The sequence below is a fragment of the Bos indicus genome, chromosome 5 (assembly GCF_029378745.1).
Source record: "Bos indicus isolate NIAB-ARS_2022 breed Sahiwal x Tharparkar chromosome 5, NIAB-ARS_B.indTharparkar_mat_pri_1.0, whole genome shotgun sequence".
Lineage (NCBI taxonomy): Eukaryota > Metazoa > Chordata > Mammalia > Artiodactyla > Bovidae > Bos > Bos indicus.
This window is the reverse complement of record NC_091764.1, coordinates 54700948-54719742: the sequence shown is the minus strand read 5'-3', so window position 1 is coordinate 54719742 and position 18795 is coordinate 54700948. Positions and strand designations below refer to the sequence as shown.

The 18795-nt window shown below is 38.4% G+C and overlaps 1 protein-coding gene across 1 annotated transcript in view; it reads right to left on the bottom strand.

Moving 5' to 3' along the window:
- Positions 1 to 16413: 16413 nt before the first annotated feature.
- Positions 16414 to 18795, bottom strand: part of LRIG3 (leucine rich repeats and immunoglobulin like domains 3) — a 51931-nt gene continuing 49549 nt past the window's right edge. Inside the window, exon 19 of the mRNA XM_019960915.2 lies at positions 16414 to 17693. Within this exon, the coding sequence (XP_019816474.1) occupies positions 17449 to 17693 (245 nt within the window). The 3' untranslated portion in view covers positions 16414 to 17448. The remainder of the gene's footprint in view (positions 17694 to 18795) is intronic.

Genomic DNA, 18795 nt, shown 5'->3' with positions numbered 1-18795 from the left:
CAGAGTGACTAGCATGCCTTGCTCACTGCTTACGCGATGGTCACCATGTACTTGGGTTACTATGTGCCCAAATCATAGGTCATCTGGGTCACAGCATGATATGGCTACTATGTGATTTCTGTTTGCAAAGTAATGGTGAAAAGTGAAAGTGGCTCAGTCCAAAAAAAAAAAAAAAAAAAAACCAGCTCAAATACAATAAGAACATGAAATCCATTTTAAACTGTGGGGTCCTGAGCCCTTATACTCAACCTTTATATAGGGCACCATAGTCTGAGTGTTTCCGGATATGTCATTTCCCTAATCTCCACAACATTCCTGTGATAAATACTAATTTTAAAAACAACATTTAAAAAGTGAGGAAATGAAAACTAGTTCCCCCAAACACTCAAAGTCTAGTTTCAGGTCAAATGGAGAACCGACTCTTTGGGACCCCATCGACTATAGCCAGCTAGGCTCTTCTGTCCATGGAATTTTCCAGGTAAGAATACTGGAGTGGGTAGCCATTCCCTTCTCCAAGGGATCTTCCTGACCCAGGGATTGAACCCAAGTCTCTTGCATTGCAGGCAGATTCTTTACTATTTGAGCCATCAGAGAAACAAAGTAATGGTAATTACAAATAATCTCTTTCTTAGAGCATGGAGGTGAAGTACGATTCCAGAAGTGACAGAGATGTCATATAGCTAAGAAGATAGATCTGATTTAAAATCAGATTGCAATACATAGTGAGAGATATGTAGTATCTAAGTTGATACATAGTGAAAGAATTTGTGTGCATAATGTTAAAATGGGCACTTTGGAAATATGTCTGCATATACCCAGAAGCAATGGAACCCTACTCCAGTACTCTTGCCTGGAAAATCCCATGGACGGAGGATCCTGGCAGGCTGCAGTCCAGGGGGTCGCTAAGAGTCGGACACAACTGAACGACTTCACTTTCACTTTTCAGTTTCATGCATTGGAGAAGGAAATGGCAACCCACTCCAGTGTTCTTGCCTGGAGAATCCCAAGGATGGGGGAGCCTGGTGGGCTGCCATCTATGGGGTCGCACAGAGTCGGACACAACTGAAGTGAATTAGCAGCAGCATACCCAGAAGACAGATGCAAGATTTACACCTAAATGGTAACAATTAGTTCTCTGGGGAGTAGTATCACCTCTTTTATTTTTTATTCTTTGTAAACTTTTTCTTTTCAAAATCCTTGTAATTAATTTACTTTTAGGAAAATAAATCCTTTTATTCTTCAAGACTCACCTCCAGTGTGACCGTCACTGGAAAATCCTGCCAGATGGTTACCAGTCAGAATCAATCTCTTCTCCCTTAGGCTTCCAGACACTGGCTCTGCCATTGTCACGGATCACACTGAGGCAGTGGTGGAGATGGGCAGGAATCTGTCCCTTTGTCTTATTCATCACTGAAAGTGAAATCACTCAGTCATGTCTGACTCTTTGCGACCCCATGGACTGTAGTCCATGGAATTCTCCATGGCCAAAATACTGGAGTGGGTAGACTTTCCCATCTCCAGAGGATTTTCCCGACCCAGGGATCGAACCCAGGTCTCCTGCCTTGTGGGCGGATTCTTTACCAGCTGAGCAACAAGGGAAGCTCAAGAATACTGGAGTGGGTACCCTATCCCTTCTCTAGTAGATCTTCCTGACCCAGGAATCAAAACGGGGTCTCCAGCATTGCAGGCGGATTCTTTACCAACTGAGCTATTCATCATTATCTCTTTAAAAATCCACCTTTCCTTTGCCAACAGAATGTGACAACACATTTCTATTCACAAAGTACTCAGTGAATCTTTGTTAAATTATCTGGAGCTCACTCCACTCTCTGCATTCCTGTATAAATTCTATAAAGCTTACAATAAAAGTATAGAGATCTTTTCCTCATTTTTCTTTCTTCATGTTGAAATGAGACTAAAGCCTTCTAGAGAGCACACAATGGTTAGTCCATTGGACTAACATTACTTAGTCCATTACAGTTGAAAAAAGCTTTTCACATCCAACCCTGGGTCCTGTTCTCCAGTGGATGCCTTAACTGACCCTAAGAGCAATGAAAGGATCTGCCTCAAAATCATTCAAAAAAATATTAGCTCAGGGACTTCCCTTCTGGTCCAGGGGTTAAGACCCTGTGCGACCACAGAAGGGGGCACAGGTTCAATTCCTGGTCAGGGAACTAATATCCCACATACCAAAAAAATTTTAAAAGTATATCAGTTTAAACATAATAAGAACATGGAATCCATTTTCGGCAGTGGGTCCTGGGCCTTTACACTCACCCTTTATATAGGGCACCATAGTCTGAGTGCTTTCAAATATGTCATTTCCCTGATCTCCACAACATCTCTGTGATAAATACTTTACACATTTAATTTTTTAACTTATTTTTGTTTGTTTTTTATATTTTATTTTTTAACTTTACAATATTGTATTGGTTTTGCCATATATCAACATGCATCCGCCACAGGTATACACGTGTTCCCCATCCTGAACCCTTAAGTATTTTAAAAACCATATTTTAAAAGTGAGGAAATAAACGATAGTTCCCAGAAACACTCAGTATAAAGTGTTAGTTGCTCAGTTATGTCCGACTCTGCGACCCCATGATTTTATGTAGCCCACCAGGCTTCTCTGTCCATGGAATCCTCCAGGAAAGAATACTGGAGTGGGTTGCCATTTCCTTCTCCAGGGTACCTTCCCAACACAGGGATCAAACCCAGGTCTCCTGCATTGCAGGTAGGTTTTTTACCATCTGAGCCACCAGGGAATGTATAGTTTCAGGTCAAATGGAGAACCCAAATCTCTGTCTCAAACATAGGGTTTTTCATTTACATCTACAATTTCAGAGTGAGATAAGTATAGGAGCAGGTGTTTTTTCTTTCTTTCCACAACAGAGAATTTGTCCAAGATTTTCACTGGCAGAAATGAAGCCAGGTTTCCTATCTGCTCAATGTTGTTCAATAATAGTAAGAGTAAAATGAATAATAATAGTAGATATTTTTATTTAACCAGGTGCTTGGAACCACATTCTTTTGCATTATTTATAGCCTTCACAGAAACTCTAGAAAGTAGGTGTTATCACCAGATGACATATAGGGAAACTGAGGCTTGGAAATGTTAATTTCCATCTTAGGTAATTAGATAAGGGATGTCTGACTCCTGAATTTAGGACTTCACTAAACTGACATGTCCCATTTAATTATGAATACTTGTTTTATTTCTGTAATAGTCTTATTGCTTGTTCCACAAATAAGTACAAGTCACTGATGAGGTTAAATCTAATTTATTTGTACAGAAAGTTTCTCTCTTATTCTTACCCCTCTCACACACTTATAACTCATTCAACAGTGAATCTGGCCAACATATCAGTATTTTTTTCCCAAAAATATGGCCTCCCTGAAAATAAATTGAATGTGAATACTAAAACATTAGGTAGGTTTCATCCATACATTTCTTTCCAAATTTTCCCTCAGAAAGTTGTTGAGATTTGATTATGGAAACATAATTTGATTATGGAACCACATTGTTCATACTGCTTTTCAGGTCTACTATATCTTTCTAATTTCCTGTCTACTCATTCTATTAATTTTTGAGAGTTTGAAAAAAAAATTTTTTTTTGAGAGTTTGATACTGAAACTCCAACTAAAAATCTCAATTTACCTAAATAAAAAATAATTTTAATATATAGTGGAACTATATGTAACTTTGCTTTGTATTTTCCAAGTCTCCTGTAAATGTATTATCATACTTTCATAATTTAAAAAATAAAAATAATAATTTGACCACATTTACCAATATGTACTAAACTGGTCACAAAATAGTAATTTAATTATACAACAATTACATCTTTAAAGAGTTAGCATACCCTCTCACTCATGAAGCTTTAAAATGTGGTCAAGCGGAATCCAGTTTATAAGCCATCGCTTCAGGTTCTTAAAAAGTGTTGTGTTGGTATACATGTATTGTCTGAGATCAAATTGGTCTCTAACACCTCCTTTATTTCAATCTCAGCCAACTCCTTGTTCACTGAGAAGTTAGAAGATATCAAAAGAGAACTCCCACTATCTTCCACCACCATGTACCCACCTTCCAGTATCAGTGTCCACATGGTCCACCTTCCCTCCTGATACCAGCCTGGAACTGTCACCCATGATCATTGTTAAGGCTGCCCACTGGTCCAGTGAACTCTGATCCTGAGATTCTTTCTATCGCCCTCTCTCTTTTGTGCATTAGCAATTTTTAATTCTCCACTAGCAATTTTTAATTCTCATTAGCATAAAATATACTGGGACAACATCAACCATCTTATAAAACAAAATCAAACAAATAAAACTCTCTTCCTGGCTTTTCTCTTGAAGTAGTTGCCCTATTTATCTTCCTGTTACAGAAGGACACCCTGGAATAATAATTTATGCTTTCTATGTCTAAATTCTTTCTTTCCATTCTCTCTTGAATCTACTCTAATCGAGTTTTCACACATATGACTCCACCAGAACAGTTACTGTCAAGGTTACAAATGATCCCCATGTTACCAAATCCAATGATAAATTCTCAGTCCTGCTCTTTCTTGATCTGTGTTAGCAGATTTTACATGGTCAGCTATTCCTCCCTTTTGGAGGGGTGGGAGGGCTTGGCTTCCAAAGACACTGTCTTTGTCTCTTTTCCTCCTACTTAACTATTGGTTTCTTCTTAATTGGCATATATGGATTCTTCTTATCCCCCAGACCACATTATTGGAGAAATCCAGAGCTCAGCCTTGGACCTCCTCTCTGTCTATGCTTACTCCTTACGTGAATTGATTTGGTCCAAAACCTTTAAATGCTATCTCTAGGTTAATGACTTCTGAATTTGTAAATTCGTCCAAGACTCATTTTCAACTACCAACCTGACATTTCCACTTAGTCACTCAGAGTTCATGGATCTACACAAGCCCCAGCTGATAGTTTCTAGCCTGATCTTCCCACAGTCTTCCCCAGCTGAGAAAAGAAAACTCCATCCCTCAGTTGTTTTGACCAAAGTCCTTATGGTCATCTTTGTTTCCCCTTTTTCCTCTCACATGTCACATCCAACCCACCAGTAATTCTGTTGACTCCAAATTCACAATATGTAAACAATATTATCCTTACTTCCTTTACACTACAACTTTAGTCCAAAGGACTATCACATCTTGTCTGGATTAATAAAATGGTCACGTCATTAGTCTGTTTACTTCCAACATGCCCTCTTTAGTCAATTATCAACACAGCCATGAGAGCAATCTGTTAACACAGAAGGCTTTCCTCTGATCAAAGCTCTTTGAGGTCTCTGCCTGCTCCACTGAGAAAAGACCAAAGTCCTTGAAATGGCCCTGTGATCTGAGCCATGTGTTACCTCTCCAGCATCATCTCCTACTCTTTTCTCCCTTGCCCCTCTATCTCATCACCTCAAAGTCTCCTGCCTCAACACCTTTGTACTTTCAGTCTTTCTGCACTGAGTGGTCTGCTCTGACCCAAGATATCAACATGGTTGGATCCCTCACTTTTTAAGACAACTCAAATGATAGTAAATTTTCTTCGGCCACCCAATATAAGGGCTTCCCAGGTGGTGCTAATGGTAAAGAAACTGCCTGCCAATGCAGGAAAAGTAAGATATGCAGATTAGATCCCTGGGTTGGGAAGACCCCTGGAGGAGGGCATGGCAATCCACTCAAATATTCTTGCCTGGAAAATACCATGGACAGAGGAGCCTGTCTGGCTACAGTCTATAGGGTTGCAAAAAGTTGGACATGACTGAAATGACTTCTCATTCTCACCCCATGACAAATATTAGCCCCCATCCTTGATTCTGCTAAATACATTTGCTTCATTTTTCTTTTTAGTATTTTCACTATGTAACCTACTGTATATTTAACTTATTTTGCTTATTGTCTGTCCGTCACATTAAGTTCAATGAGGGCAGCGACTTTCATTTTGTTTGTCCTCATATTCCCTGCAAGTAGAATAATGCTTGACATACAAAATTAGTCAATACATGCTTGTTAAATAAATGAATGAATATTGGCAATTAATGCATTTTAGTTCTCCTCTTTCTCCTTTATTTTTCTTTCATCTTTCTGAAAACTCTTCCCAGGCTTCATTGCTAATTCCACTTCATTAATTTGTTCCCTATAATTTTGGCTGTCTTATCTACTCACCCTACTAGCTTTCTTGGTCTCATCACCTCTCAGGGCTGGGACTAACTCATGTGATAATGATTCACACTTCTAAATTAGGAGCATTTTTCAGATTGATTATATTCTTTGCAACCAAAGATCGAGAAGCTCTACAGAGTCAGCAAAAACAAGACCGGGAGCTGACTGTGGCTCAGATCATGAACTCCTTATTGCAAAATTCAGACTTAAATTGAAGAAAGTAGGGAAAACCATTAACCATTCAGGTATGACCTAAATCAAATCCTTATGATTATACAGTAGAAGTGAGAAATAGATTCAAGGGATTAGATCTGGTAGACAGAGTGCCTGAAGAACTATGGATGGAGGTTCGTGACATTGTACAGGAGACATGGATCAAGATGATCCCCAAGAAAAAGAAATGAAAAAAAGCAAAATGGTTGTCTGAGGAGGCCTTACAAATAGCTGAAAAAAGAAGAGAAGTGAAAAGCAAAGGAGAAAAGGAAAGATATACCCTTTTGAATGCAGAGTTCTAAAGAATAGCAAGGAGAGATAAGAAAGCCTTCCTCAGTGATCAGTGCAAAGAAATAGAGGAAAAGAACAGAATGGGAAATACTACAGATCTCTTCAAGAAAATCAGAGATACCGAGGGAAAATTTCATGCAAAGATGGGCACAATAAAGGACAGAAATGCTATGGCCTTAACAAGCAGAAGATATTAAGAAGAGGTGGCAAGAATACACAGAAGAACTACACAAAAAAGATCTTCATGACCCAGATAATCACGATGGTATGACCACTCACCTAGAACCAGACATCCTGGAATGTGAAGTCAAGTGGGCCTTAGGAAGCATCACTACAAACAAAGCTAGTGGAGGTGATGGAATTTCAGTTCAGCTATTTCAAATCCTAACAGATGATGCTGTGAAAGTGCTGCACTCAATATGCCAGAAAGGTTGGAAAACTCAGCAGGGGCCACAGGACTGGAAAATGTGTTTTCATTCCAATCCCAAAGAAAGGCAATGCCAAAGAATGCTCAAACTACCGCACAATTGCACTCATCTCACATGCTAGTAAAGTAATGCTCAAAATTCTCCAAGCCAGGCTTCAACAGTATGTGAACAGTGAAATTCCAAATGTTCAAGCTGGATTTAGAAAAGGCAGAGGAACCAGAGATCAAATTGCCAACATCTGTTGGATCATCGAAAAAGCAAGAGGGTTCCAGAAAAAACATCTACTTCTGTTTTATTGACGATGCCAAAGCCTTTTACTGTGTGGATCACAACAAACTGTGGAGAATTCTGAAAGAGATGGGAATACCAGACCACCAGACCTGCCTCTTGAGAAATTTGTATGCAGGTCAGGAAGCAACAGTTAGAACTGGACATGGAACAACAGACTGGTTCCAAGTCGGGAAAGGAGTACGTCAAGGCTGTATATTGTCACCCTGCTTATTTAACTTCTATGCAGAGTACATCATGAGAAATGCTGGGCTGGAAGAAGCACAAGCTGGAATCAAGATTGCTGGGAGAAATATCAATAACCTCAGATATGCAGATGACACCACCCTTATGGCAGAAAGTAAAGAGAAACTAAAGAGCCTCTTGATGAAAGTGAAAGAGGAGAGTGAAAAAGTTGGCTCAAAACTCAACATTCAGAATACTACTATCATGGCATTTGGTCCCATCACTTCCTGTGAAATTGATGGGGAAACAGTGGAAACAGTGACAGACTATTTTTTGGGGCTCCAAAATCACTGCAGATGGTGATTGCAGCCATGAAATTAAAAGATGCTTGCTCCTTGGAAAAAACGTTATGACCAACCTAGACAGTATTACTTTGCCAACAAAGGTCCTTGTAGTCAAAGCTATGGTTTTTCCAGTGGTCATGTATGGATGTGAGAGTTGGACTATAAAGAAAGCTGAGCACCAAAGAATTGATGCTTTTGAACTATGTTGTTGGAGAAGACTCTTGAGAGTCCCTTGGACTGCAAGGAGATCCAACAGTCCATCCTAAAGGAAATCAGTCTGAATATTCATTGGAACAACTGATGCTGAAGCTGAAACTCCAATACTTTGGCACTTGATGTGAAAAACTGACTAATTGGAAAAGACCCTGATACTGGGAAAGATTGAGGGCAGGAGGAGAAGGGGACGACAGAGGATAAGATGCTTGGATGGCATCACCGACTCAATGGACATGAGTTTGAGTAAACTCTGGGAATTGGTGATGTACTGGGAGGCCAAGCAGGCTGCAGTCCATGGGGTCGCAAAGAGTTGGACATGACTGAGCGACTGAACTGAACTTCACTCTCCTGAGCTATATGGTCTTTCGAACAGCCTCTTGAAGTTTTCACTTGTTTTTCTGGTTAAGTTCCACCAAATAGTATAAAAGAAAACTCATTACCTTCTCTCTCCAAACTTCCCACAGCCTGTATCTTGGTTAACCGTGCTTTGTGTTCTGTTCAGTTGCTTAGTCGCGTCTGCCTCTTTGTGAACCCCTGAAGTGCAGCACACCAGGCTTCCCTGTCCTTCCCTGTCTCCCAAGGTTTGCTCAAATTCATATCCACTGAGTTGGTGATGCTATCTAACAATCTCATCCTCTGCTGCCCTCTTCTCCTTTTGCCTTCAAATGGACAACATACACCAAGCAAATAAAAAATGTAGTTGGTGTAGTCTAGACAGATTGACATTAGGTCCTCCAATCAGGTTAAGCCTGAGTAGCTATTTTTTTTTCCTTTAAAAAAAAACACACTTTAAATTTTATATTGGAATATATCTGATTGACAATGTTGTGATAGTTTTAGGTGGACAGCAAAGGGACTCATCCATACATACAAATTTCCTTTTAAACAGGAGCCTTTTTTTAAAATTTTGAATCTCCTAGACACTTAGTCCATGCAGTACAAAGTTCTGTGAAGAGTGACGAGGAGAGAGTAAGATGCTCAACGTCACTTATTATTAGAGAAATGCAAATCAAAACTACAGTGAGGTATCACCTTGCACTGGTCAGAATGGCTATCATCACAAAATCTACAAATAATAAATGCTGGAGCGGGTGTGGAGAAAAGGGAACCCTCTTGCACTGTTGGTGGGTATGTCTATTGGTACAGTTACTATGGAAAATAATATGGAGATTTCTTAAAAGACTAGGAATAAAATTACCATATGGCCCAGCACTGATTTTTAAGGAGTTGGTCAAGAGAGAAGATTCAGTGAAAGAGACCAAAAAAAAAAAAACTGATCAGCAAAACACATGTAGAACTAGAAGAATGTAGTGATTCAGAAAGGAAGAAGCATACAACAATGCATTGGTCTGGTCAATAAGGACTGTAAAGAAGATATCAAATTTGGAAGTTGGGGTATTGGTGATCTCGGCAAAGGCAAATTCAATTAAATATAAGCAAATTCCTATCTCCCAAGTCAAACAGGAATTCTGATTTTGAGAAGTTTGAGGGAAAATAGGAGAGAGGACTACCTAGAGGTGAGGTTAAGAAAGATGAATATTGTTTTATAATAGGACTCATGTAACTATAGGTTGAGAATGAACAGATCAAGATGGAGGGGTGGCAACTTCTCTTTTCAGCTACCTCGCATTAGGCCCCCACATAAATCACATTCTCTTTAACATGAGGCCTCTCACTGGTCCCTGAATAACCTTATACCTTCACCTCTTTTTGATATTGGTTAGTGTCCAGAGCCTTGAATTTCCTTCCCTCTTTTGCCAGTTCTAACCTACTCCATTTATTCTTGCCTGGAAAATTCCATGGTCAGAGGAGCAGAGTGGGCTAAAGTCCACAGGATCGCAAACATCTGGACATGACTGAACACATACACACACCTACCCCTCTAGACTCAGCTCAAATATGCCCTCCTCTGGTAAACTTCTGACCTCTCATAAGGGAAAAAAAAACCCCTCTTTCTATTGTATCCATTACCATTAAGTTGGTAAAAAGGGTCCATTTTTCTATAGCAATGTAAGATATTGTTTATAGATGGGATAGGAAACATCCTATCTATTATGATTATGTGTCATTTCTAGATATGCTTCAAGCCATGGATTTCCCACCTTATAATGAGTCATATTTTCCTGCTTCTTCGTATGCCTGGTAAGATTTTATTGTATATCAAATAGCATGAATTTGACCATGTTCAGTGCTGGATATATTTCTGAATTCCTGTAAATATTCTTGAGCTTTGTTTTAAAAGACACAAAAGTTCCTTGGAAATAGGTTGATCCTTTCAAGGCTTGCTCTTGAAGCATTTTTAGGTTGAACAAGAGCAGTCTTCAGCCTAGGGTTAATTGTGTCCCACTCCTGATGCAATGTCCTTAGTACTCAACCTGCTGCCCATTGAACCATGAGATTTTCCACTCTGGTCAGTGGGGACAACTACTGCCCCTGTGGGAGCTTCAGGAATTGTTCCTTTTAATCCTTTCGGACGGTTCTTCTTTCCCTGGTAATAGGTGGTTACCTCACATACAGATTCTGATTGGTATTCAACCAAATACTCAAGGCGGACCCTCCACAGATCTCTGGGATTGCCTATCTGTGCAGTTCTCTCTTTTGTCGTGCCCTAGTGGCCCTGGCCTTCTCAGACTCCCAGCTCTGCCTCCTTGACTCAAGATAGTTTTTTCCTCTTCCCTGTGCTACGACTTGGTACATGGGGGTCACCTGGTATCAAGGGCTCATCTCATTTGTTTCCCTTTTCTTGGGTATCACTGCCCTGTGATGCCTGATGTATAAAATCTGAAAACAATTGTTTCAGCTGTTTTAATAATTACATTTTAATGAGGAATATCAGTGGAGGTCTAGTTGTTGTTTTCAGATAATAAAAAATGTCAATTATAAAGTTGTAAAGGTATAAATATATAAAGTTTAAATATTATGGAGAAAATTCTAACTTTTGATCACAAGGAGATTTTGCAGATTAATGGTTTTTATTTTCCTATACTGCTGTTACTACAATCAGAGTCGAGTTTCTTAGATATTAGCATCCATGAAATACAAGTGAATTATAAGGCTACTTAAAGGAACTATGCTGTGTGGGCAACAGCACTTTTAATTTTTACTGCTTTTTGGGTAGTGATCAGTTGTGTCATAAGAAAGGCAAATCACAATCACTAATTGTTGTTTAGTTGCTAAGTGGTGTCAGACTCTGCAACATCCACTAATAAACTGATTATATTAGTATCTTTATTATATTAATATCTGGCTCTTATACTTTGGCCACCTGATGTGAAGACGTGACTCACTGGAAAAGACCCTAATGCTGGGAAAGCTTGACGGCAAAAGAAGAGGATGACAGAGGATGAGATGGTTGGATGGCATCACTGACTCAATGGACATGAATTTGAGCAAACTCCAGGAGATAGTGAAGGACAGAGGGAAGCCTGATGTGCTGCAGTCTATGGGATCGCAAAGAATAGCACATGACTTAGTGACTGAACAACAACATCATCTTTTATTGTGAAAATACAGCTGTTCAGTAGACCTTTAGTAGATTGAATGTAAGTTGATTTTCCTGCTGAGTGATAGACCAAAATACCTGGTGATTTTTTTTGAAAAATATCCACTGATCTTTCCTTTCTTCCTAGAAAATGTCCTATTGACAGACAAGTTAGCTGTTCTTAGTATTTCCCATACAATGACATCACAGCTGGCTCTGTAATTAACAGCTTCCCTGTGGTTTTTCTCAGGATGGTTCATAGAAAGTCCTAAGGGAATAAGTTGCTATGCTTGGGATGAAAGGAAATTCTTGGTTTGGGAAAGGAGCTGGATTCTGCCAGATAAGAGAGAAAACATTTCAAGGTGGTAATTTTGCCATCTGTCTAGGAGCTTCTTGGGAGAAGAGTTTGTTTTAATGGTTACATACAGCTCAAGCATCTAAGACAGAGCCTAGTGTAGTAGCCACTTAAAATTGCTGAACCAAAGATAAAATATGCACAAGGACAACTGATAATTGTCTAAAAAGATAAAATATGCACAAGGACAACTGATAATTGTCTAAAAAGATAAAATATGCACAAGGACAACTGATAATTGTCTAAATTGTACTGTTACCAAATTCCAAATCTGAGCTGTACAGATGTCAAAATAAAGCCACAGAGGGGCATGGGGGCTAGTCACAGGTATGTACTGTACAAAAATTGGGAGTGGGGAGGAGTCACGGTTTGAAAGGTGGGCTGGGATCAATGTGTAAAAGGTCTTATACATTGTGACTAGGATTGAAAGTTTAGCCATCAGAGGTTTATAAACAGTAAAGTGACGCTTTCAGATCTATTTTAGAAAAATACTTCTGATAACAGTGAAACAATGAATTGGCTAAGAGAGAGACAAGGGACAAGAGGACACTGTTGCAAGAGACAGATAAGGGTCTGAACTTGGCTGTGGCAATGGGATAAGAGGGAAGATATACACAGCCTTGAGAAAATTCAGGTGTGAGACAACAGGAATGATGACTGATGATTAAACAAGAACAAAGAGTATGGGATCTGCAGTTGTTCTGGGACACAGGTGGAAAAACCCGGTAATCAGCTTGTTCTGTGGCGCTGAGACTGCATGTAACGTGTTGCAGTAGCTCAGCTAGAATTAAACAGTCAGTGCCTGTGCCAGGTGTCCTGCTAACCCACAGCATTCAATAGCATTTAACACACTGAATTGTAAGGATGTATTTATGAATCTGCTTCCTGTCCCACTGGTAATTAGGACAAGGATCATTTTTATCATTTTATATCACCTGTGCAAAATATACAGCTAAAGATGTTAAAAAAAAGTTTAACAGTTAATACTGCATTGTTACCAAATTTCAACTCTTTTGAGTTGTAGATAGGTCCAAATAAAGCTATATGCAGGGGTGAGGAGGAATAAATTAGGAATTTGGGATTAACATATACACACTACTATAGATAACCAACAAGGAACTATGATATAGCACAGGAAACTATACTCAATATTTTATAATAATGGGAAAAGAATATATGGGAAAATAATATGAAATAAACATATGTATGAATAAATCACCTGCTATACACTTGAAACTAACACACTGTTGTAAATTAACTATGCTGCTGCTAAGTTGCTTCAGTCGTGTCTGACTCTGTGCGATCCCAAAGACGGCCTCCCACCAGGCTCCCCCATCCCTGGGATTCTCCAGGCAAGAACACTGGAGTGGGTTGCCATTTCCTTCTCCAATAAAAAATTAACTATACTTCAATTAAAAACATTTTTTAAGAAGATGGAGCTGTAAATGATACATTAGAAAATATGGATACATAAATCTATTATATGTTGTTTTACTCTGTACTATTATTTGTATAAAAATACAGATAGAAGATATGAATGGAGGGAAAGCCATATGCAGAGATACTATAAAACCACCACCAAATCAATGACAATACTCTCATGAAAGCAGTAGGTGTTATATTCAAACATGCTTTAAGAGAAAAGGTAAACTTATTTTTTAAAAGCCAGAATCAACCACGAAGCCCAATAAAGACAGAAGAGAAAAATAATTGGAGAAGAAATCCAATAATGAAATTGTATACATTACACTTTAAAATGTATTCTCAAAATTCTTTAATTAAAAAATCCTAGTAAAAAGTTACATATGAATATTAGTTGTAATTTCTGTGTTCACAGGTATCATACATCATTGCATGGAAAGATATGAAATTCAGGATATAGAATTCAGATCCTTGATACTAAATAGAACAGAAATGGGAAACAGAATTTGCAATTTTTGCAATAGTAAGAATGTATTTGATAAGATGTATACATTCCAAAAAATTTAAAACATTAAAAAAACTAAGATCATGGCATCTGGTTCCATTACTTCATGGCAAGGGGAAGGGGGAAAAAGTGGAAGCAGTGACAGATTTTATTTTCTTGGGCTCCCAAAATCACTGCTGACAGTGACTGCAGCCATGAAACTAAAAGACGCTTGCTCCTTGGAAGGAAAGTTATGACAAACTCGGTGGTGGTTTAGTTGCTAAGTCAAGTCCAACTCTTGTGACCCCATGGACTGTAGCCTGCCAGGCTCCTCTTTCCATAGCATTTTCCAGGCAAGAATACTAGAGTGGGTTGTCATTTTCTTCTCAAGGGGATCTTCCTGATCCAGGGATTGAAACCAGGTCTCCTGTATTGCAGGCAAATTCTTTACAGACTGAGCTACCAGGAAAACCCTAGTGACAAACTTAGACAGTGTTATTAAAAAGCAGAGACATCACTTTGCTGTTGTGGTTTTTCCAGTAGTCATGTATGGATGTGAGAGTTGGACCATAAAGGCTGAGCGCCGAAGAATTGATGCTTAATTGTGGTACTGGAGAAGACTCTTCTGAGTCCATTGCACTGCAAGATCAAACAAGTCTAACCTAAAGGAAATCAACCCTGAATATCCATTGGAAGGACTGATGCTGAAGCTGAAGCTCCAATACTTTGACCACCTTACGTGAAAAGACAGCTCATTGGAAAAGACCCTGATGCTGGGAAAAAATTGAAGGCAAAGGAGAAGGGGGCGGCAGAGAATGATGGTTAGATAGCATCACCGACTCAATGGACATGAATTTGAGCAAACTGGGAGATACTGTAGGACAGGGAAGCCTGGGGTGCTTCATCCACTGCATATTCCAAGAGCAGGAGACAGAGCAGGCATTTTGCAATGACATTTGGTTCTCATTCTCTTTGAAAAATACCAGGATAATTCATCTATTGTTGTAATGTTGGTTATAAAGTACCTCCTATCACATTAAATCAAAAGGACTAGAACCCCTCAAGTGTGTACAAATACCAAATCACTCTTTTTTCTATCAAGTTTTTCAAAGGGTACCTACCATTGGCTTTATTCTGAGAAGTAACTTTTGGTTTCTTTCTGTAGGAACACTGTGACAATAGATGGTGATGCTCCACAGGAATTTAGTATTTATAAAATGTTGCCTACCACAATTAAGGAATATTTATCCCTCAATATCTTAAAAAAACAGGTAAGATTATACCCAGTAACTGCCCTTTCATTTTGTGTCAAAGGTGGAATTGAGGTAAAATATACTAAAGTTGTGAGAGTATCTACAGAGATGTGTTATAAAAGAATTAGTCTTATATCAGAAAGCACAGAAAGATTAAACTGAAAATTTTAAGCATTCGCTCTCATAAATAAGCCAAGTGACTTGATATTTATATATATCCTCTAATGAAGTCTGTGTTTTCTTACGATATCTTAATACCTGCTAGATTCACTTTGTTAACTCAATCTGGAGTCTCAAAATTATATATATATATATATTTTTTGCAAATGTCAAAGAGAAATTAAGCTTCTGCTGTTTCTCCAGACCACTAAGATTATATATAATCCCTAAGTTAGCAGCATGAAAGAAGAGTAAAAAAAAAAAAAAAAATGTGAATGGAGAGTGAATCTAATTGTTGAATTTCAAGTGTGAATGATTTAACCTTTGCATTTAAGTCCGGAAAAATTAAATCCTTTAAAAGAAGTTCATAATCCTTGAGGAGACCCCTTATCGCTGCTTGGATCACATCTGGTAATAATGAAGACAAATTAACAAGATTTTGAAAATTTGGCCATATGATAAAGCCAAAGCATACGAAATCACTTTCTGCTCTTAGTCACTGGTTGTCCCAGGAAGGATCAACTTCCTGTCTTGGACTCTGTTATCTAAATTAAAGGAGAGAAGATATTATTGCAGTCTGGGTTCCAGGCTTCTGGCTCACAAAAAACAAAACACAAAACTCACTAAAGAGGGAAACTTCACCCCCAACATATCCTGTGAGATGAATCTGCTTTTCTTATATGTGTTTTTAAATGTAGTTCAAAGAACTGACAATGACAAAGTCACACCTTCAACAGGACCCAGAGGGATGGTATGGGGAGGGAGGAAGGAGGAGGGTTCAGGATGGGCAGATTCATTTTGATATATGGCAAAACTAATACAATATTGTAAAGTTAAATAAAATAAAAAAAATAAAATAAAAAAATAAAGTTTAATGTACTATATTAACTTCTTCAATGCCAATCTTAAGATTTGCTAAGGGGAAAAACAGTTGGATCATCTAAATTATTAAACTTAATGCTTGTTTCAATTCCTTCAAACTACGTTATTTAATTTTGGAAATGTGTAATTTTCTGTATGTGTGTGTATATATGACAGTCACATAGCAACATTTTCACCTAAACACTGCTTAAAACAAGTATTTATAATAATTGTATATGTTTAAGTAACAGATCCTATACTGAGTTTTTAACAAATAGAGCCATGATGACCAAATTAGAAAAGTATTTTAATTCTTAAACAGTGTTGCTGGATAGCTGAAGAGTGCCTTTTCTGTAAGAACTGCTTGTCCAGCAGAAAATCAATAAGAACAGGAAAGAATTCCACCAGCATCCCATTACAACCTGGAACAGACGATGAAACCCCACATCTGCTACAGACATTTTAACTATAGAAATGGGCAATAAACCACCGTCTTGTTATAATTAAAGGGATGGGGTATGTGAAACTATCTGGAAACGCACAAAGCATTAGACCACATAAAGTATTATGATAATTAAGGAAACATGGCTTGAGCAGTGATTTAAGCAACGGTGGTTGTACTATATAACACTGGACTGCAACCACACATCTTTTTGTTTGTAGAGTTAAGAAATCAATACATATACCTCAAACCTTCGTAGCTCCCTCTCATTTTACAATGGGCTTTCACATACACTAATTTGATTTGAGTCTATAATACAACAACCCCAGGAGGTATGCAGAATGATCATTTGCTCATATTTTAATGTGCTGAATGTAATTTCCACCAATGTGAGACATGATAATATGAACTAATTATGCCTAAAATGCGCTGAAAACAATGAAGATTGTTATTGGATAGATGGGGTTTGGGATCAAAATGAGACATTTTATTAAGAACATGCAAAATAAAATGGAGTGACCTCTATTCAAAAAACGTACAAGACAGTTATTGTTTAAAATGCTTTAGTACTCATTTTCGATAAAAAGGAATCTGGCATTATAAAAATACATAAAATAGTCATGGATTTATACCATTAATTTACATTAAGATATTTTCTGCATAAAGCAAAGTTATAAAATAGTAAAGGTATTCCTATATGAAAGATACTCCCAGTATAAAATTTTTATGCCTTTTTGTAATTTTTGTCTATCTGTATAAATAAGACATTTTATCCTTTTAAAATTCATAGTTCCATTTAAAAACATAGGCTTCTCTCTCTCTTTTAAATAAAAGTCCACTTGAGGTAGTATGTTAGAACTTGTCCTTGGTCTCATTAGTTTATGTGTCCAAGTCAAAAGACTGAAAATTTGAAGTCCTGTGGCTTTCTAAGGTCTGTTTATGGGTACATGTGTGATTTTCTTGCTGAAAATCTGTCCTTTCTTTCCCATCTTCCTCTGACTCATAGTCCAAGTTCGGGGAAGAACGAGCTTTCAAGTGAAAGGCTCTTGGCTGACAATCCGATGACTGCCCAGAGCTTGAAAAGGCATCCAGGTGAGGTCTCCTCAGAGGCTTTCCAAATGTTCCTGAAAAAAAGAAACCCCTTGAGCACAGGGCCCTTTTGGAGCAATCAACAGAATGCATTTCAAATGAAGGGGCATCTTTCCCTGTAAATATGGGTGGAACTTTCAAGTCCATGTTATGGGATTCAGGTAGATGGCTATATTCTTGTGCTATGGACACAGACCTTATAGAGTGGGGCTGAAGGCGTGTGCACCCCTCTGACACATACATCCACTGAATACAAGCAGCCCTTCTCTTCCACTTTCAGGACCTATAGTAATATTATCAGCAGCAAGTTCCCCGATAGAAGTTCCAGATCCTGTATTCACTAAAAGCCCACCATTCTCCACCATTTACAAGTAAACTGTGCCTCAGCACAGAAAGCTTCTCTCAAAATAACCCGTATGTCTTGCCCTTTCTTCCTCAGTAGCAAATAATAATTCTATTGACTCAAATTCTCTCCTAGGCCCTATAAAAATTATTATTCATTTTTTAAAAAAGGAATATAAATAATGATACCATAAGAAAACATGACATTTCTTAAAGTTGGGTAAAATCCTTAAAAATTCTAATTTTTTTTTTAGAAGTTGTGGTTCATTTTTCCACATTTCCATGCAGCAAAAAGATGATCTCAGTTCTTCCACTCAATCGTCCTCATGCACTAGATTAAAAACTTCAGAAATGAATCTCGGTGTCAGCCAGTGTCCACGGCCACCCCTGTGGGCTTTAGGATTCCAACAGCCTCCTCTGTAGGAGGCAGCCCAGCCTGGCTGACGAGTGGCTGTTGCCAGGTAGGACGCCGTCTGCACTCTGACTGTGGGTTTAGTTATAAGCCAGCAGACATCCCAAACCGCAGTCATGCCGTGCACACAACTCCACCCCAGAGGCTGCTGTAGCCCAAAACCACGTTTTCCACATGACTGACAAACTGCGATCCTCAGTCACTTCCAAAACTCTTGTCTTCAAGGCGATGCCACACACAGAGTTGCCCAGAAAGTTCCTAAGGCTTAGTGTTGGATTAAATACCTAATCAAGTAAAATCCCCATGTCTGCCTCTGCTTTTAGAAACAAGGATACTAATTAATAGGATGTCACAACAGCACCATTAAAAAAGATACATATACA